The sequence below is a fragment of the Equus asinus genome, chromosome 22 (assembly GCF_041296235.1).
Source record: "Equus asinus isolate D_3611 breed Donkey chromosome 22, EquAss-T2T_v2, whole genome shotgun sequence".
Lineage (NCBI taxonomy): Eukaryota > Metazoa > Chordata > Mammalia > Perissodactyla > Equidae > Equus > Equus asinus.
In genome coordinates, this window is record NC_091811.1 from 52,213,046 (window position 1) to 52,232,404 (window position 19,359).

A 19,359-nucleotide genomic window follows, 5' to 3' on the forward strand; every position below is an offset into this window, starting at 1 on the left:
GGGTGGCTGGGTTTGTTGATTCGGATCCTTGGTGCCCACCTACACACCACTTATCAAGCCATGCTGTGCCAGGCCTCCCACATATAAAGTACAGGGAGATGGGCACAAATGTTAGCACAGGGCCAATCTTCTCCAGCAAAAAGAGGAGGATTGGCAATGGATGTTAGCTCAGGGCTAATCTTCCTCAAAAAAAAAAAAAAAGATGAGTGTCTAGGATATAGAAGCAGGACTGACAAAGGAGGGATAAATCCAACTAGTATTACTAAAGATAGTAAGGAATTTGGATCATCTAACAGAAAATTATAATTTTTAAAAATCGTTTTTATTGTATTTCATTTGAAGTGATAGCAGAACATCAATGAGGAGGCTATCCAGACTAAAGTATCATTAAGTAGCGTTATATTAAGCGGGGACTCGGGTACCTGATTCAAGCGAACATGGGGCAAAGTTCTTTCAAGGTGTGTCTAAAGGAAACCTGCCCTCCTAGAGGACTCCTTCAGCTGTAAAATGAGGATAATAGTATTTATCGCATAGGATTGTTTTAAGATTAATTCACGTAAAATACTTAGAACAGTGCCAGGCACATGGTAAGCATTTAACATAAAGCAGCTGCTATTAGTAGATTTACTATTACCACTGCTTTTTTTTTTCCTTCTCTACTTTTTTTCTGCGATCCACCACCTTTCGGCAGGGTTGGGCGTTTATTCAGTACACTTCGCACAAGCTCGGCTTTTTATCAGAACTCGATTTTGAACTATGAAAACTGCGGAATGATTATGGTCGTTGCAGCCATACCCGTCCGCAAAGGATAAAAGGCGTCAATAAGATTTTTACACACCCCCGTGGCGCAGAATGGTGCCTTCCTCTGATCACTTCCCTCCTCCCCCTAGAAGGGATGATAGTACATCCCATACTGCTGCTGGAAAAGGTAACGCAAAAGTTGAGCGCTCCGAGGACTGTCTGCTCCCGGAAGCAATTGTTCTCTAGACCCGGAAACAGTTGCTGTTTCAAGGGAGGTGGGACTGGGCGGGTCGGGCCGCAGCGGCTGACGGCGGGGGAGGAGCCGGGTCCACTGCCGGGTGGAGGGGCCAGGCGAGTGTCTTTATCCTAGCGGTTGGGGCTCGGGCCTGTAAGCCAGTTGGAGTCGCGACGGTGAGAACGAGTGGGCCGAGCGGAGGAAGACATGTTGCTCTTCGTGGAGGTGAGTGGACTTGGTAATCTCGTCCTGCTCTGAGAAGAGCAGGCGTGTGGAGGCGCCGGCCGGTCCCACCGCCATGTGACTTTCCAGGCCGTACACGGCGCGGAACCGGCAGATAGGCTGACACAGCACCTGGGCCGTGCAGGCCTGCGGCTCCACTCTGCGCTCTCCCAGCACTTGAGGAAGCGGTGGTCGGGGAGGGCCGTGGTCGCGGAGAGTTGAGGGAAGAGCATCGAGGCTTGTCTGGCGTGGGGTGAGGCCAGAGGAAGGGGAGAGCGTCCCATATGGACCTCCTAAAGCAGGCACACAGGCGGGGGTGGCGGGGGTGGCGGGTGGGGGGGTGGGGGCGGAGTCTGCGGAGAAAAGGGTAATCAGGTGGGCGCGTTGTAGGGGGTGAAGCGAGGCCTCGCGGGGCCCTCTGGGAGGGAGACGAGCAACATGTGGGGGCGCGGAGGGAGGAAGGTGAAATTCGGTCTAAGTATTTTGAAAAAGTTGAAAGCCTCTTTTTAGCAACTCCCACCAAGTTTTGTCTGGTCCCCGTCCTTAGGTCTCTGGAACGTTCTGTGGGTGGAAAGCGAGTTACTGTGAACCGAAGAGAAGCCAGTAGGGTTTGGAAGCCTTGAAAGGCACCGCTTTGACCTTTTGTAAAAGTTACTCAGGCAGCGGTTCCGTGGTGAGAGGTTGGTTTTATGAACTGATGAAAGCCCTTTACAAGGAAAATTCCAAGAATGAGAGAGACCTAGCGCGGGGAAAGCCGTCTTTATTTAACAACAGAAATACTTTTATTACTTTAACTGGAGCGTCTAATGTTGGCCTATTTTAGTTTTAAAGGTACGTAGTTGATACCAGCGATACACAGATACGAGGTTTAATTTCTCTTATTTCTGTCTTTCTCATGTGCGGTGAGCATCAGCTGACTGCCTGGCTAATGCTTTGAGTAAATTCCAGATCATATTGTTCTTGCATTGTGAAAACGTCAAACCAGCAAAGCTGCAACTTCGCAGCTTGGCGCTTGTTAACTATGCCCATAAAAAGAATCTTTTCAATGAGGGAAGGAATTTACAGGTTGTATAATGGATCGGGGAGCCAGGGCTAGTCTATGGCGGGTTTTTTTTTGTTTTGGGGGGTTTTTTTTGGAAGGAAGGAGGGATCTTATTCCGTAATATTCCGGCGTCAAGTAAATTCATGCTTTTGCTTTTTTTTTTTAAATTCTGACCGACATTGTGGAGCTGATAAATTTGAGATCTTTAAATTGAGTTTTAAAGAGACTACTTGAGAGTTTCTCCAACATTGATAATAAACATTCATTGGAACTTCCAAGTAAATCATGAAACTATTTAAAATTATCGAACCCATTCTGTTTACCGTTTTTCATTCTCCTTGTTTTCCTTTGGCAGAATAAGAATTCAGATATGATTTTTAAGCAGTGCCAGTTTGCATTAGGAGTGTTATGCCGTGCAAATGCTGCAGGTTTTAAGTGTGTGTGTTTTGCCAGGCAAAAGAAAGACCGAGGTTTTATTTATATCAATGTGAATTCCAAGATAAACTTTTGAGTTCCAAATTGATTCCTTTGGTTTTGTTAAAATGTGAACTTTAATAATAGCCCCATTTATTGAGTATTTAAGTGAGATCCTCTCTTGTTTCTAAAACAACATTGCAGTGTTTTACAGATGAGAAAACTGAGGTAGAGAGGTTAAGTAACTTAGTAAAGTAGAGGAATTGGGATTTAGATGGAGGCCATTCTAATGCTGAATCATGGCTCTCACTAAACTGTTACATAAAATTAATATTTCCATTAATCATTTTCTTTGTGAATCAGTATGTAGTTTTAAATTTTTCTCATATAATGAGTTTTATTGAAAATTAACCGTGTCACTGAATATTTGGGGCTGAATATATGGCATTAAAATCAGTGAAAATAACACACTGGTCATTTGGCATTTTGTTAACTAATATTTGTTCCTTATAACCTCATGATGTAGGAATTCTTCTGAGTGAGTGAACCAAAGCTCAGAAGTTTGATGTCTAAGGTCATTCAGGTGTAAATAATGTGGGGACTAAAGTCTGAAGTCTGGCTTCTAGAACACAAGTCTCTGGCTCCAAAACTTATTTTTGCACTTTCCCCTAAGCCAAGGGTTCTTAATCTGGGTCCCTAGATAAAATTGAGGAAGTCTGTGAACTTGGTTGAGGGAAAAAATTGCCTGTTTTCACTAGCTTCTAATTGAAATTCAGAATTGAAAATTCTTGCAATTTCAATAGATGCAACAAGGGAAACATTTTCATATCATAATACAGTTTTTGCAGATATCTTGAAATACTGTGTATACCCATTGCACCTTGTTATTATATGTAAAACTCATTATTTAATGCATTAGTAAAGCATATTTATTACTAAATTAGAAATGTAAAAGTATTAAAGTTAATATTAATTATGGTTTAGTTTGTGATCCTATGTGTTTCATATACTTAACATTATTCTGAGAAGAGATCCACAGATTAATTGGACTACTGAAGAGGTCAATGGCTCGAGAGAGGTTAAGAACCACTTTACTATAAACCAAGTTGCCTGTGGATCATCTTTGGTAGGACTTCTCTAATCTGGGATCTATGAGTCCTCTGCACGTGTGTTCAAAATCTTTTCCTTGTGTACATTTTTCTGGAGAAGCCCCAAGTTAGCTAGTTTATGACTGGAATCAGTGGGATAGATAGTGATGATAATAATACTGTAATAGTGGTATATATATGTATTGTGCTTACTGTATGTCAGGCCTGCTAAGTATTTTTGCGTGTATACATGTGTATACATCTACTCAAGCTTACCTATGAGGTAGGTAGCATTATTATCTTCATTTTAGAGAAAAAGAAACTAAAGCACAGAGAACTTAAACTTGCCCAAGATTATATAGCTAGTGAATGTTGAAGCTGGAGTTAGAACTCTAAATTACCTAGCTATACTGCAATAGAAATCTACAGGCAGACAGGGAATTCTATTTTAAGTAATACTTAGATGCAACTTTTTTTAACTTGGTCTTGTAGACAAAGGGCTATATTGACTTCAGTAGCTTATTGTTTTTTTCTCACCTCTTTTCTGAAGGAGGCACATACAATACCTTGCTCTCTGGGTAGAGGTAAAAATGTTTAGATAATTCACAAAATTGTCAAACATGGTCCAACATAAATTTCATTACAAATGAAATGTTCATTACAGAACAAACTCTGAGTTTGAAACAGGAAAGTGCTCCTTTTCTGGCTGCTAGTGAGTTATTTACGTTTTTGAATACTATGGAGACAGTTTGCAGTTTTTCATGACTGCTAACATTTGGTTCATTTTTCAAATCATTTTCCCCCTCTAATATTTTCAGCCGTTTATGTCTGTTCTAGTTGTTTGGCAGTGTTTTTATTGGGTTTCTGTTTCTATTTGAATTTTTCCCTGAAAATGAATAGTTATAAACACTTACTTAGGTAGCAGTGACTTTTATGTACCCAGGATGCTTTAATAATTCACATAACTTAAAAATTATTTTTAATTATGATAAAATACACATCACATAAAGTTTATCATCTTAACCATTTTTAAGTGTACAGTTCAGTGGTCTTAAGTGTATTTACATTGTTGTGCAACCATCACCACCATCCATCTCCAGAACCCTTCATCTTGCAAAACCGAAACTCGGTATGCATGAAATAATCTCTCCATTCTCCCCTTCCCCCAGATCTTACATAATTTTAAAAATAATTTATCTGACTTGTAAAGTTTTCTCTTTTTTTAAGTGATAACATTTTAAATTTTAGGTTAGCCCTACAATCTGAAATAAGTGGGATATTTGCCTAGATAATTTTTATTAACTTTATGTTACAGTAATCATAGATAGTGTTGTTCCTTTCACCCCAAGTACAGTACTGTTTTTTCCCATTAGCTTAATCATTTATAAAAAGTTAGTAGATGTCACTGAAAATGATTTTTTTTTTTTTAAAGATTTCATTTTTCTTTTTCTCCCCAAAGCCTCCAGGTACATAGTTGTGTATTTTTAGTCATGGGTCCTTCTAGTTGTGCTATGTGGGATGCCACCTCAGCATGGCCTGATGAGTGGTGCCATGTTGGCACCCAGGATTTGAACTGGCGAAACCCTGGGCCACCTAAGCGGAGCGCGTGAACTTAACCACTTGGCCACGGGGCCGGCCCCTGAAAATGATTTTTTAAAAAATGACTTAGAAGAAGAAGGCCTAAATGAATTTGAAATGATTGCCAAGAAGAATTACAAATAAGGAAATAGCTGAGTTGGTTTTGAACAGTTTAATTTTGGAATAATAAATGGAGCTGGATGCAGAATTTTAAAATGAATAAAAACGTTTTCAAATAAAAATATTTTCAGATATAATGGACTGAAAATGAAGTAGAAATTATTTTTGAAGTGTGAAAAGTAGAATAAAAGACTAATAACTAGAAATATTGATATTCAACTATTTTATATCAGTTGGGGTTGTATCAGTTTGGGTTATCTGCCAGCTCCGTGTTACTTCCCAGCTAATGGAAGTGATCCTTAATACTAATACTGGACAGGAACATTTCAAATCTGTAATTTTGGTCTGCTACCTAGGAGCTTAAAAAAGGGTTTTGACTCTGGAGTTAGAAATGGAGTCTGAGTCTGTGTTGCAGAGGAGTGGAAAGTAGAGGAAGTTGAGAAACTTTAATCTAGCAGTCATTGTGAAGTCAGAAAAAAGATTTCTAACCTCGTCTTTGAATATCCTTAAGTGAAAATGGAAGATGACTCTAGCTCTGATAGTGTTCATAGCATTTTAATTTGTCTTTCTTGTATTCTGTGTTTTGCTTAAGTTTTGTTTTCTTTAAAGTTTGATTCTCAGGGGAGGTTTCCAGCCTTCTTGAAAACATTGTAAATTTTTGTATTGTGTACTATGATTTTCTGTAAGAGTTTGGGAATCCTATTTCAAATGTTAGCTGTATGACCTGAGGCAAGTGACAACGTTTTTGATCCTTAATTCCTATCTGTAATTTAAGAATAATAATTTTGGGGCCAGCCCCTTAGCCAAGTGGTCAAGTTCGCACGCTCTGCTTTGGCTGCCCACGGTTCACCAGTTCAGATCCTGGGTGCAGACCTGCACACCACTCATCAAGCCATGCTGTGGCAGCATCTCATATGGAAGAACTAGAATCACCTACAACTAGGATATACAACTATGTACTGGGACTTTGGGGAGGAAAAATAATAATAATAATTTCTTCTGACAGAGGTTATGTTTGTGATGTTTATGTATTAGGCCTTGTAATACAGTCTAGGTAAGGGCTTGACAGACACTATGGTTTGATCATCACAGCAATTATTGTGATGTGAATTGTTCAGTAATTAAATAGTTGCCTTCCAAAATGACGGAAATTTATGCTTTGTATATTAAGTATTTCTGGAAGATTTATTAAAACTACATGATATTGGCACTGGTAATTGTAAAAACTATTTTTTTTTTCCCGAGGAAGATTTGCCCTGAGCTAACATCTGTTGCCAATCTTTCTCTCTCCATTTTTCCCCGCCTCTTCCCCAGAGCCCCGGTACATAGTTGTGTATCCTAGTTGTAGGTTCTTCTAGTTCTTCTATGTGAGCTGCCGCCATAGCATGGCTACCGACAGATGAGTGATGTGGTTCTGTACCCAGGAACTTCATGAACTCAGGCCGCTGAACTTTTTTTTTTTTCCCCTTTGAGGAAGATTGGCCCTGAGCTAGCATCTGCTGCCAATCCTCCTCTTTTTGTTGAGGAAGACTGGCCCTGAGCTAGCATCTGAGCCCATCTACCTCTACTTTATATGTGGGACGCCTGCCATAGCATGGGTTGCAGTGCTATGTCCGCACCCGGGATCCAAACCAGCAAACCCCGGGCTACCGAAGCAGAACCTGCAAACTTAACTCCTGCGCCACCGGGCTGGCCCCACGCCCCTGAACTTTAACCACTAGGCCATCAGTAGGGCTGGCTTGCAAAAGCTACTTTTATTTTATCTATCTACCTACCTATCTATCTATCTATCTTTTTATTTTTTGAGGAAGATTAGCCCTGAGCTAACAACTGCCAATCCTCCTTTTTTCACTGAGGAGGCCTGGCCCTGAGCTAACATCCCTGCCCATCTTCCTCTACTTTATACATGGGACGTCTACCACAGCATGGCGTGCCAAGCGGTGCCATGTCTGCACCCGGGATCTGAACTGACGAACCCCAGGCCACCAAAGTGGAACGTGCGAACTTCACCGCCGTGCCATGGGGCTGGCCCTGGGTTCTTATTCTTTAATAAGGGGATTCATGAATCTCATATGTAGAACTTTCTAGGGAGAAGTCTATAAATTTTGATTATATGTTTAGAACAATCCATGACTCCCCAAAAGTTAAGCCGCTGATCTATGGAGGCCTCAGTTTGTTTTTTCTGTTCTTTTTTAAAAAAAATTTTTATTGAGTTAAAAATAGGTTACAATCTTGTGAAATTTCAGTTGTATATTATTGTTTGTCAGTCGTGTTGTAGGTGCACCCATTTACCCTTTGTGCCCACCCCCCACCTTTCCCCTGGTAGCCACTAATCTGTTCTCTTTGTCTACATTTTTAAATTCCTCCTATGAGTGGAGTCATACAGAGATTATCCTTCTCTATCTGGCTTATTTCACTTAACGTAATTCCCTCAAGGTCCATCCATGATGTTGCAAATGGGACGATTTTGTTCTTTTTTACAGCTGAGTAGTATTCCATTGTATATATATACCATGTCTTCTTTATCCAGTCATCAGTTGATGGGCACTTAGGTTGCTTCCACGTCTTGGCTATAGTGAATAATGCTGCAGTGAACATTGGGGTGCATGGGACTTTTGGAATTGCTGACTTCAAGCTCTTTAGATAGATACCCAGTAGTGGAAAAGCTGGGTCGTATGGTAGTTCTATTTAATTTTTTGAGGAATCTCCATACTGTTTTCCATAGTGGCTTCACCAGTTTGCACTCCCATCAGCAGCGTATGAGGGTTCCTTTTTCTCCACAACCCCTCCATTCTGTTCTTTTTTAAAAAACTTATTTGATGTCATCTGATCAAGGTATTGGGAATTTGGGGATATGAATCTTGTCTTTGTTTCAGATACTAAGAGGACCAGGACTAATGGCTTTATTGATGAGTAAACTTCAGGTTTGCTTTCACAGTGGACAGTCAGTGAATGCTGATTCTTGACAACTTGGAGAGCTCGGGGGGAAATGACCTAACGTTGTCCGTGCTGTTCAAAGTGTGAGCCCCAGACCAGCAGCAAACTTCTTTATCCAGGGGCTTGTTAGAATACAAACTCTCTGGCCCTGTCCTTGAACTTCTGAATAGAATCTGCATCTTATCAAGATCCCTAGATGATACTTATTCACAAAATTTGAGAAACACTCATATAGCATATATTCATTCATCGATTTATTCAACAACTTTTGTTGTCGACCTCCTGTCTGCCAGTCGCTGTTCAAGGTACTAGAGAGCAGTAAGCCGTAGACAAGGTCAGTGCCATTGTGGAGTTTGTAGACAAAATAATTCAGATTGGGATAGTACTTTGTGATAGAGGATAAATTTTATTGCATAAACTACCATGAATATTATTTATTTATTAAATTGAAAGTTTGCTGTACTTTGGCCCTACAATAGAAATCATTGCAGAACTGAATTACTTCTGCCCTGGGGACCCTAGTTCCTATCTGGTGGATATTTTCTGTATCTATTTCTTGTGGATTATTAGCCACTGTACGCAGAACTGGGGCCAGGGACCATTTACCTTGGTGAGGAGACTTAATAATTTTTCTTTCTTCTTCCTTTTTTTTTTGAGGAAGATAAGCCCAGAGCTAACATCTGTTGCCAATCCTCCTCTTTTTGCTGAGGAAGACTGGCCCTGAGCTAACATCCATGCCCATCTTCCTCTACTTTATATGTGGGATGCCTACCACATCATGGTGTGCCACGTGGTGCCATGTCCGCACCCGGGATCCAAACTGGTGAACCCCGGGCCGCCGAAGTGGAATGTGTGCACTTACCCACTGTGCCACCAGGCTGGCCCCTGATAATATTTCTTTTTTTTTTTAGATTTTATTTTTTCCTTTTTTCTCCCCAAAGTCCCCTGGTACATAGTTGTATATTCTTCGTTGTGGGTCCTTCTAGTTGTGGCACGTGGGACGCCGCCTCAGCATGGTTTGATGAGCAGTGCCACGTCCGCGCCCAGGATTCGAACCAACGAAACACTGGGCTGCCTGCAGTGGAGTGCGCGAACTTAACCACTCGGCCACGGGGCCAGCCCCCTAATATTTCTTAAATAGTGTGTGATTAGTTGTCTTAAAGTTTTCTCTGAGGCAACTCTTGTATAGTGGCAGACTCTCCAGACTGCCTAGGTTCGAATCCTGGCTCTGTCTTATTAGCTATGCAGCAGGTAAAGTAACTTTTTCCTTATCTGCAAAATATGGATAATAGTATTTACCTGAAGTTGTTATAAAGATGAATTAAGTGTTCCATAAATGTTATTATTCTGTCAGAATGGGTGAAAAATTCCCAGTTTAATTTTCATTTTTACTTTCTATAAAATACCCCTAAGCATCTAGTAGGAGGACCCTGAAGGTTTATACAGAATGAAAAGTTGGTTCTGTTTTGTTTTGTGTCTTCTTTTGTTTTTTTATGTACTTGTAATTTAGTGGTCCTCTCAATTTTGGAGATGTAAAAATTAAACCTGGATGATTGATCTGCCATGAGACAAGTTTAATCAATGTATACACTTTATTTCTGTTTTTCACCATTTGTAGGGTTAAGTGGCATGGAATTTCTGTTTCTGATAGTAATTAGGTAAGTAAAACAAATGGTTATGTATGACCAAAGAGATGGTTTCACCGTATTTATGGTGACTTTTTCCTAACTCTTAGTTCTCTTACCTTAAAACTGCTGTCACTTATGACCGGAAGGTATTGTTTTGCCAAGAATTTGGCTTCCCTTTTTTCCTCTCATTTATGTCTCTCCCAATAATGAGAACTGCTTTTGGCTTATTTGGCAATGACACATATTGCTTAGAAATAGAGGTGGTGATTGATCTATCAGTTTTATGGACTGACAATTTGAGTATATTTGTGGTGATTTGAGGGTGTGAGCTGATGTACTGTGTGTATGTGCTGGCAGGTAGTTTGAGCATGCACTTGGACAATTTACATCCTTTAATGGATGTTTTATGGAACTGTGTAGCCTCAAGGGCTTGCTTCTAGTTCTGTGGAAGAGAGAAGGATTTTGATGGAGTTATTTATTAAAGCTTGGTCAAAAGATGAATCAAACATGGTTATCTAGGATTCAAATGAAAAAATAAGGCTTTGTTCTGGTTAAACTGACTTGTCAGATTCATTGTGTCATTTTAAAGACTTTGCTATAGAAAAACACATCAACTTTTTTGATGGACGTTTTCGGTTTTCAATTTTTCTTTATGTTGAGTAATTCTATAAAGGACACTTGTGTATAAAGCCCATAGGCTAAGATTCACTGCAGTAAGTTAAAGAATGAACATTTTTAAAGTTTTTCAGCGGCCGGCCCCATGGCCGAGTGGTTAAGTTCTCACGCTCTGCTTCAGCAGCCCAGGATTTCCCCAGTTCGGATCCTGGGTGCAGATGTGGCACCGCTCATCAGGCCATGCTGAGGCGGCATCCCACATGCCACAACTGGAAGGACCCACAATTAAAAATACGCAACTATGTTCCAGGGGGCTTTGGGAGAAAAAGGAAAAATAAAATCTTTAAAGTTTTTCATATCACTGTGGACAAATTGCTTTCTAGAAGTGTTATGACAGTTTTTACTATTGCCCAGTTTACTGCATCTTTGTCAGCATCAGGCATTCTTATTTGTAAAAATTCACTATATAGGTTAAAATGGAGTAATTGATTTGTTTTGCATTTCTTCGATGATTAAGTGTGATTGAACATTTTTCCATGTTTATTTGCTTTTTGGGTACGCTTTGCTGTGAATTGCCGTTTTGCTTGTTTGTGCTTTTTTTTTTTTTATCAATTGGTAGGCTGTATAAGCTTTCTTTGAAGACAATAGTCTTTTATGTCACTTGCCAAAAATGATTTTCCCAGTTGATGTGTGTCTCTCTCTCTCTCTCTCCCTTTTTTTTTTTCTTTGTTGAGGAAGATTTGTCCTGAGCTAACATCTGTTGTCAGTCTTCCTCTTTTTGCTTGAGGAAGCTTGTCCCTGAGCTAACATCCTTGCCAGTCTTCCTTTACTTTGTATATGAGATGCCGCCACAGCATTACCCCATGAATGGTTCGTAGATCTGTGCCTGGGATCCAAACTCAAAAACCCTGGGCCACTGAAGCAGAGAGCACGAGCTTAACCACTACACCACCGGGCCGGCCCCTGATATGTCTTTATTTTATTTATTTATTTTGGTGAGGAAGATTAGCCCTGAGCTAACATCCATTGCCAGTCTGTCTCTTTTTGCTTGAGAAAGATTGTCTCTGAGCTAATGTCTGTGCCAGTCTTCTTCTATTTTGTATGTGGAACCCTGTCACAGTGTGGCTTGATGAGCAGTCTGTAGGTCCGTGCCCAGGATCCTAACCCGGGAACCTTAGGCCACCAAAGCAGGATGTGTGAATTTAACCACTACACCTCTGAGCTGGCCCCTGGTGTGTCTTTTAATCTGGATCTTAAATGTTTCCTTATATGTTTTCCGATTGTAAAAGTAATAGATGTTAATTATAGGAAAATACAGAAAAGCACAAAAATGAAAATAAAAATTGAATAATTTCTGTGATAGGATACCAACTTGCTTTCCTTCTCCCCAAGTTTCTGTAAATGTTTTCCAATGTATTCTCAATATTTTTTCCCACTTTTAAAAACTTTAGTTTGAGGGGCCGGCCCTGTGGCCAAGTGGCTAAGTTCACACACTCTGCTACAGCGGCCCAGGGTTTCACCAGTTCGAATCCTGGGCGCAGACATGGCACCGCTCATCAAGTCACCCTGAGGCGGTGTCCCACATGCCACAACAAAAAATACACAACTATGTACCAGGGGGCTTTGGGAGAAAAAGGAAAAATAAAATCTTAAAAAAAAAACAAACCCAACAACTTTATTTTGAAATCATTATAGATTCACAAGAAGTTTCCCCCAGAATGTACAAGGTGGTCCCATATATTTTTTGCCCAGTTTCCTCTAGTAGTAACACCTTGGATACTATAGTATGATGTAGAGACCAGCAGATTGACATTGGTACAGTCCATAGAACTTACTCATATATCATGAGTTTTGTATACAATCTGGTTTTGAGACTCTGGGATATTCTTTATATGGCTGGACTGTAGTTATTGAACAAATCCTGTGTAGTTGGTGTCTTAGTCCATTCGGGCTGCCATAACAATATCACAGACTGGACAACTTAGAAACAACAGAAGTTTATTTCTGGGAATTCCAGAATCATGGTGCCAGCAGATTTCGGTGTTTGCTTAGGGCTTTCTGGTTTGTAGATGATGCCTTTTCACTGTGTCCTCACATGGTGCAAGGGGCTAGGGAGCTCTGCAGGGTCTCTTTTAGAAGAGTACTAATCCCATTCATGAGGGCTCCACTCTCATTACATAAGCACCTCCCGAAGGCTCCATCTCCCAGTACTATCACACTAGGCATTAGGATTTCAACATTTGAATTTGAGGGGTATACAAATGTGCAGACCATAACAGTTGGATGTTTCTAATTTTTCACCATTATAAAATTAGTTTAGTCGACATCCTTGTACTTACATATTTTTGCCTATCTCTTTCTTTTCAGTAAATATGACAGGTAGAATTTCTGGACCAAAGAATGTATATTTTTAAGGTTTTCGATAAACATTGCCAACTCTTAGAAAAGTTTTATGAATTACAATAGTGAACTGATTGTCTCTTTTTATACTTTTCAAAATGGCATTAAGTAGTTCAACAGGTAAAAAATCATATTTTGTCATTAACTTCCTTCTTGTCCTTTGTACATTTTCCCTCTTTTGTAAATATCTTAGTAATTTGAGGTTCTGGTGTTAATCAGTTAGTGTTATAACCTTCCAGGTCTTTTCTGTTTTTACATACCTGTATATCTGTACAGTGATTTTTATGTGTTTGTTAACACGTAAATGATAAAACAAAGTGCTTATTGTTCTGCAACTTGATTTTTTTAACTGAACAATATGCCTTGAAGCACTTTCTATATTAGTGTATATAGGCCTATCTTTTTTTTTTTTTAGCTTTTAGGTATTCCATGTTATGAAATGTACTACATTTTGTTTAACCATTTGCCTGTAGATGGACATTTAGGTTGTTTTCATTCTTTCACTCATGGGATCAGTGCTACAGTATACTGTGCCTTCTTGTGTACATTAATGGCTTTTGTAGTGTGTGTTTTTAACTAGGCTGGTGAAAAGTATAAATATTCCCAGGAGTATTGTTTGTCTATATGCCATGGATCTCATACTTTGATTATCCCTGGCACCATTAGCAAGGGGCACATCAGATTTATGGATAGTATGCTCCGAAAGGCATCTAGTTAATTATTTTGATTGATTATTAAATGCTTAATGAAATAGTACATTGCATCACTAAAAAGTTAAGTTTTTGATCATAATCCCTAGATATTTGGGTATTTATTTTTAAATTAAGTATATATGACAATATATTTTGTCTATTAATCTCTTATAGTGAATATTTGTCATATCTGAGGCCTCCCAATTTTTGAGTACTTTTCTACATTTGCAGAAATTCGCATATTATGAGTCAGGCCTCTCTAGTGTATGAACTAGTCAAAACTGCAATTCCCAGATTCTCTCGTATCTAGATGGATGCAGGCATGTTACCTAAGACCCACTAGTCAGACACACCCACAGATGACTTCTATTTGAAAATACACAATGTAAGGAAATGAAGGTTCTGTTCTGCGGGCTGGAGTGGCAGTAGAGGTGGTCAGCTTTAAGTGGAGTTAATAGTTGCAAGGCTGAGTTTCTAATGGAGAAGTGACTTTGGTGCTGGCAATAGTAAAGCTTGTAATAGATTTGAATTTTGACATTTAGTGCTTGGTGATGGCAGGGATAGTGATTTCCTCATCAAGCCACTTCTGCAACATTATTTTGGGTAGTTACCTTTGCGTGTGTTTTTTCAGTCCTTCCAGTGATGTAGTGGCAGTGACACTATCCTTTAATAAAATACCTTTCTGTTTAGCCAGAGTGGATTCTGAATACTGACTGATAATAATCCTTGATAAGATACTTTTGGTACAGCACAGGTGGTTCGCACCTTGATGAGATCCTTTTGGTACAGCACGAGTTGTTCACGCGTCTACATAGTGGCAAATATAAAGATGACTTGCTTTCTGAAATTGCTACTTGGTGGTTTTTAGATAACTCCTTGGTGTACCTGTCCTGGTGGAGCTACCTGGTGGTCTAAGAAAACTAGTTAGTTTCCTCCTTAAGCTAATTATGATATGAGGTAATTGTGAACTAACATCCCTAAGCTGAGATGTTGCTATGGTTATTCAAATAGTGCTACTTCACAGATACTTTTGCTCCCCTGCAAGGTTTGGCTTTTTGTTATTGGTTTTGATGTTATTGTAAAAGCTTTTAGCAGTCCTGAAACCAAAAGCCAAGAAATACCCTGACATAAGACTTCCATTTTAAACTCAGGCCACGTGAAAAAAAGGAAGATTATATCAACTCTGATCTTCCAGCAAATGAGAAGAGTAAATACAGCTGCTAAACCTTAATTCCTGTTTTGCACATATGCCTCTACTATTTCATTCGAATAGACAGTTGAAGGTCTGCTCTTGGCTTGGAGTATGTTAATAGCTAAAATTGAAAGAAGAGGAAGACCTAGTGTCTGCCTTCCTTGAGCCCAGTGACTAGTTGCAAAGAACACATATTTAAATAAACTATGGTAGTGGTAAAAAATAGAGCTATGTACAAATAGTAAGAGGGAAAGAGGAAGTAGTGACCAAAATAAATGAAGTTGGGTGCCCAAGGTATAGAAACTAAAGTTTTGGTAGAGTAGGCATTATGTTTTTAAAAATGAGGAAACTGGGGCCAGTGATGGCATAGTTACTAAGTGGCAGAATAAAGTTAATTTTTTTCTGTTACACCATAATTGCCTCTCAATTGTTGGAATTACTCTTCAGTTTAGCTTTATGAAGACAATACTGGTAATTTCTTTTTTTAGAAATATTGTGAATTAGATATTCTGGAAAATAACTGAAAATTTTGGTTGATATATTTAAAAGAAATTTTTTTTTTCCCAAGGAAGATTAGCCCTGAGCTAACATTTGCCAATCCTCCTCTTTTTTCTGAGGAGGACTGGCCCTGAGCTAACACCCGTGCCCATCTTCCTCTACTTTATATGTGGGACGCCTACCACAGCATGGCTTGCCAGGCGGTGCCACGTCCGCACCCGGGATCCGAACCAGTAAACCCCGGGCCGCCGGGAAGCCGAAGTGTGAACTTAACTGCTGCACCACCGGGCTGGCCCCTAAAAAATGTTTTTAAGCAGAGCATTAAGCTGGTAAGAAAGCAGATGAAATCTTCAGACCAAAAATAATCAGAAAGTACTAAACCAGAGAGAGAAGCAGGTGGTAAACTGAGGGGCTACCCTTAATGCGTCTGTTGATCCTTAGTGGCCCAGAGCTTTGGTTTTAATGTGCAGTGCTTAGAGACAAGACACAAGATAAACTGGGGCTCGGGGGACAAGATTTCCCAGAGAAAAGGAAACTTGTCAGTTTTAGCCGTGGCTCTGGTTTGATGGAAGAGGTGTCTTCCTAATAATTCTAACCACAAATCCTCTTTGATGCCAAAGCAGGGCTAAAATTCACACTACCTATTGTTCCCCCAAAAAAACCTATGTTGAAAATTAAAGTGATAGTAGATTGATAGTCTTAGTATGCAGTCATCTACCAGAAGGAAAACAAACCCTCTTCTGAAGAGCACATTTTAAACATGATCTTCAAAATTCCCACAATTAAAGTTCCAAGGAAAATGGGCTTACAATGTAAAATAAAGCATGTAAGTCATCATGAGCATGGTTTAATGGAAATGATGAATCACAAAATCAAACCCTCAAACATTACACATATTGGAATTATCAAATAAAGACTGTAAAATAGGAATGTTTAATATGCTTAAAAGAAGCAAGATACTGAAAGGATGACCAGGAAACAAAACGTCGATCAGATGCCTTTGAGAAATGAACCAAAAGGAACTTTAAGAAATGGGAAATACAGGGGCTGGCCCAGTTGCATAGTGGTTAAGTTCGTGCACTCTGCCTTGGTGGCCCAGGATTCACAGGTTCGGATTCTGGGCACAGACCTAGCACTGCTCATCAAGCCACACTGTGGCAGCATCCCACGTAAAATAGAGGAAGATTGGCACAGATGTTAGCTCAGTAACAATCTTCCTCAAGCAAAAAGAGGAAGATTGGCAACAGATGTTAGCTCAGGGCCAGTCTTCCTCACAGGAAAAAAAAGAAAGAAAGAAATGAGAAATATGAAAAGAACTTATACACTTACTGGGCAGATTGAACACATCTTAGAAATAGCTAGAGAGAATTGATGAACTGGACGAAAGATGTTACATAATTGCTCAGAACATAATTTCTTAGAAATTGGTAAAATGAAGAAATGGTAAATGAGAGAGAGAGAGATTGATACAAAGAGAGGTGGAACATAGGGTGAGAAGGTATAGAATATTTCATTGGAGTTCCACAAGGAAGTAATAGAGCAGTTGGTGGAGAGACAATATTTGAAGAGATGAGAATTGTATAGAATTGATGAAAGATGCATCGGATTTCAAAGAGCTCAGTGAATCTCAAGTAGAATAAATAAAAAAGAATTCCACACTTAGACTTATGATTGCAAAAGTGTAAAATACCTTTGACAAATATTAAGCAACCAGAGATAAAGGGAGATTAGGAATGACAGCTAGACTAATGGCTGATTTCTGATCAGGAATGGAGCAAACCAGAAGGCAGGGGGGATATTTTTAATGTACTGAAAGGGAATAAGTGCCTAGTGAGAATTCTGTATACAGCGAAGGTAGAGGGTAAAATAAAGGTATTTTTAGTGAAACCACAACTTGAGAATTTAGCAAAAAAAATTCTGAGTGATGTCTGAGGAAGAAGGAAAGGTCTGAAATGCAAGAAAGAATGATGATCAAAGAAAATGGTCAACATTTATGTAAATTTAAGTAAATATTGACTGGTATAAAACTAAAATAATGGTATATTTTATCTATATACAGGCAAAATAGGCACAGAGTAATCTTTGATTTTAAGGTACTAGATACTGTAACGTTTATGTTCTGATTTGAAAAAAATCTAATGGATGTAATAAGCCTTTTTATTTTATTTTTTTGACTCAAAGTGATGTTTTAATGGAATGCTTTATTTTTTATTTGTTTATTACAGATTTTATTTTTTCCTTCTTCTCCCCAAAGCCCCCCTGTACATAGTTGTATATATTTTTAGTTGTGGGTCCATCTAGTGGTGGCACGTGGGATGCTGCCTGAGCATGGCTTAGTGAGCGGTACTAGGTCCGCACCCAGGATCCAAATGTGCGAAACCCTGGGCTGCCGAAGCAGAGCTTGAGAACTTAACCACCCAGCCACGGGGCTGGCCCCTGGAATGCTTTATTAATAGAATGCTTTTATAAGGGAAAAAAATCTCTGATCTGGTTATTGTAGCAGATCATGTTCCCTTCTAGCCCGTGTCCACATGTTTATGTACTTTTTGCAATGTAATAATCTGTGAGTTGTAATCATTGGATGGTTAATACTGACTTCATAGTTAATCTCTGTGTCTTTCATTGGATGTATTATTTCTCATATAATAGGATAGCCTGTGAAAGGGAGATACTAGTACTTATGGATTGTTTTGTGTTTTTTTTTTTTAAAGATTTTATTTTTCCTTTTTGTCCCCAAGGACTCCCAGTACATAGTTGTGTATTTTTAGTTGTGGGTCCCTCTAGTTGTGGCATGTGGCATGCTGCCTCAGCATGGCCTGGTGAGCACTGCCATCCATGTCCGTGCCCAGGATTCAAACTGACGAAACCCTGGACCGCCAAAGCAGAGTGTGTGAACCCAACCACTCGGCCATGGGGCCGGCCCCTGGATTGTTTTAAGAAGTAGATGAGATGATACATGTAAAGCATTCAGTACAGTGTCTAGCTGGCAGAATTACTTAACATGTTTACTTTTGTTATTGTGGTGGTTATGGTTTTTTTCACTCCATTGTGTGAAGGCATTTTTCATATTTCATCAATCCTGAGATGCACATTGTTGCACATTGTAACTTCTCTGAAAATTGGCATACATCTTACAGGATTTGGTGTGTCATGGTTTAATAAACAGCAGGGTTTTTTCTTTGTGATATAGTAGTACCTCTTTAGCTTTTGTAAAATGTGGTAATATGTCTTTATAATTTTGAATGGCTGTGTAATGCTTTACGTAGTGAGAGTGTCATAATTTCCTTTGTTCCTTGTCTGTCTGACTTTGGGTTATTTCCATTTCTTGGCTCTTATAAATAATGCTAATATATGGGAATATGAGTTGCACTATTTTATACAATCTCCAGTAAAGAATGAGTTTGCAAATTTTATGCCAATGTGGGAATTACTTTTAAGTGCTTTGCTAATTTAATAAGTGTAAAATGGTGTTTTATTTTCTTATTTGTGTGCATGTATGTCTATTTTTTCTAGAATTTTATTTTTCTAGTCTAACTTTGTTTTTAATTTTATTTGCAGTTTTATATTCATCCATCCATGGTGATTTGTATCTATTTCTTCAAAGTTAATTTTCTCTGATATAATAGTTGGCATTTAACTTTTAACTTCACCTTGCAGTTATCTTGATGTAATGCATTAGAGTTTGTGTAGACAGCTGAATTACCTTCCATTCAAAACCAACATACTTTATAAAAAAGTGGGGTAGTTATACTGTGTTAATTGCTTTTAAATGTTAATATAATTTAATTCTGAAAATAAGGAATTCTTCAATTTTTGGTTGACAAAATTGAGACTCAGGTGGGTTAAGAAATTTTCCCACGATCACACAGCTGTTAATGTTAGAGCTGGGTTTTCAATTCAAACGTGGTTTTAGAGCCTCAATCATTATATGTTTAGATAGTAATTAGCAGCTACATT

At 39.1% G+C, this 19,359-nt stretch overlaps 1 protein-coding gene across 10 annotated transcripts in view; it reads left to right on the plus strand.

Annotated features, from left to right (window-relative positions):
• Positions 1 to 918: 918 nt before the first annotated feature.
• The window catches only part of LARP4 (La ribonucleoprotein 4), a 64,997-nt gene continuing 46,556 nt past the window's right edge, over positions 919 to 19,359 (plus strand). For 2 of the 10 annotated variants that reach the window (XM_044755791.2, XM_070493955.1), the window contains exons 1-2: positions 1,065 to 1,201; positions 1,746 to 2,029. Coding sequence is in view for 2 of the 10 variants with exons in the window: in XM_014862863.3 (XP_014718349.1) it covers positions 1,184 to 1,201 (18 nt within the window). In the remaining 8 variants the exon portion in view is untranslated. Of the gene's footprint in view, positions 1,202 to 1,320; positions 1,452 to 1,745; positions 2,030 to 8,378; positions 8,712 to 9,995; positions 10,036 to 19,359 lie in introns of those variants that run through there. The other 8 variants (XM_070493954.1, XM_014862866.3, XM_070493956.1 and 5 more) reach the window with 8 other exon arrangements.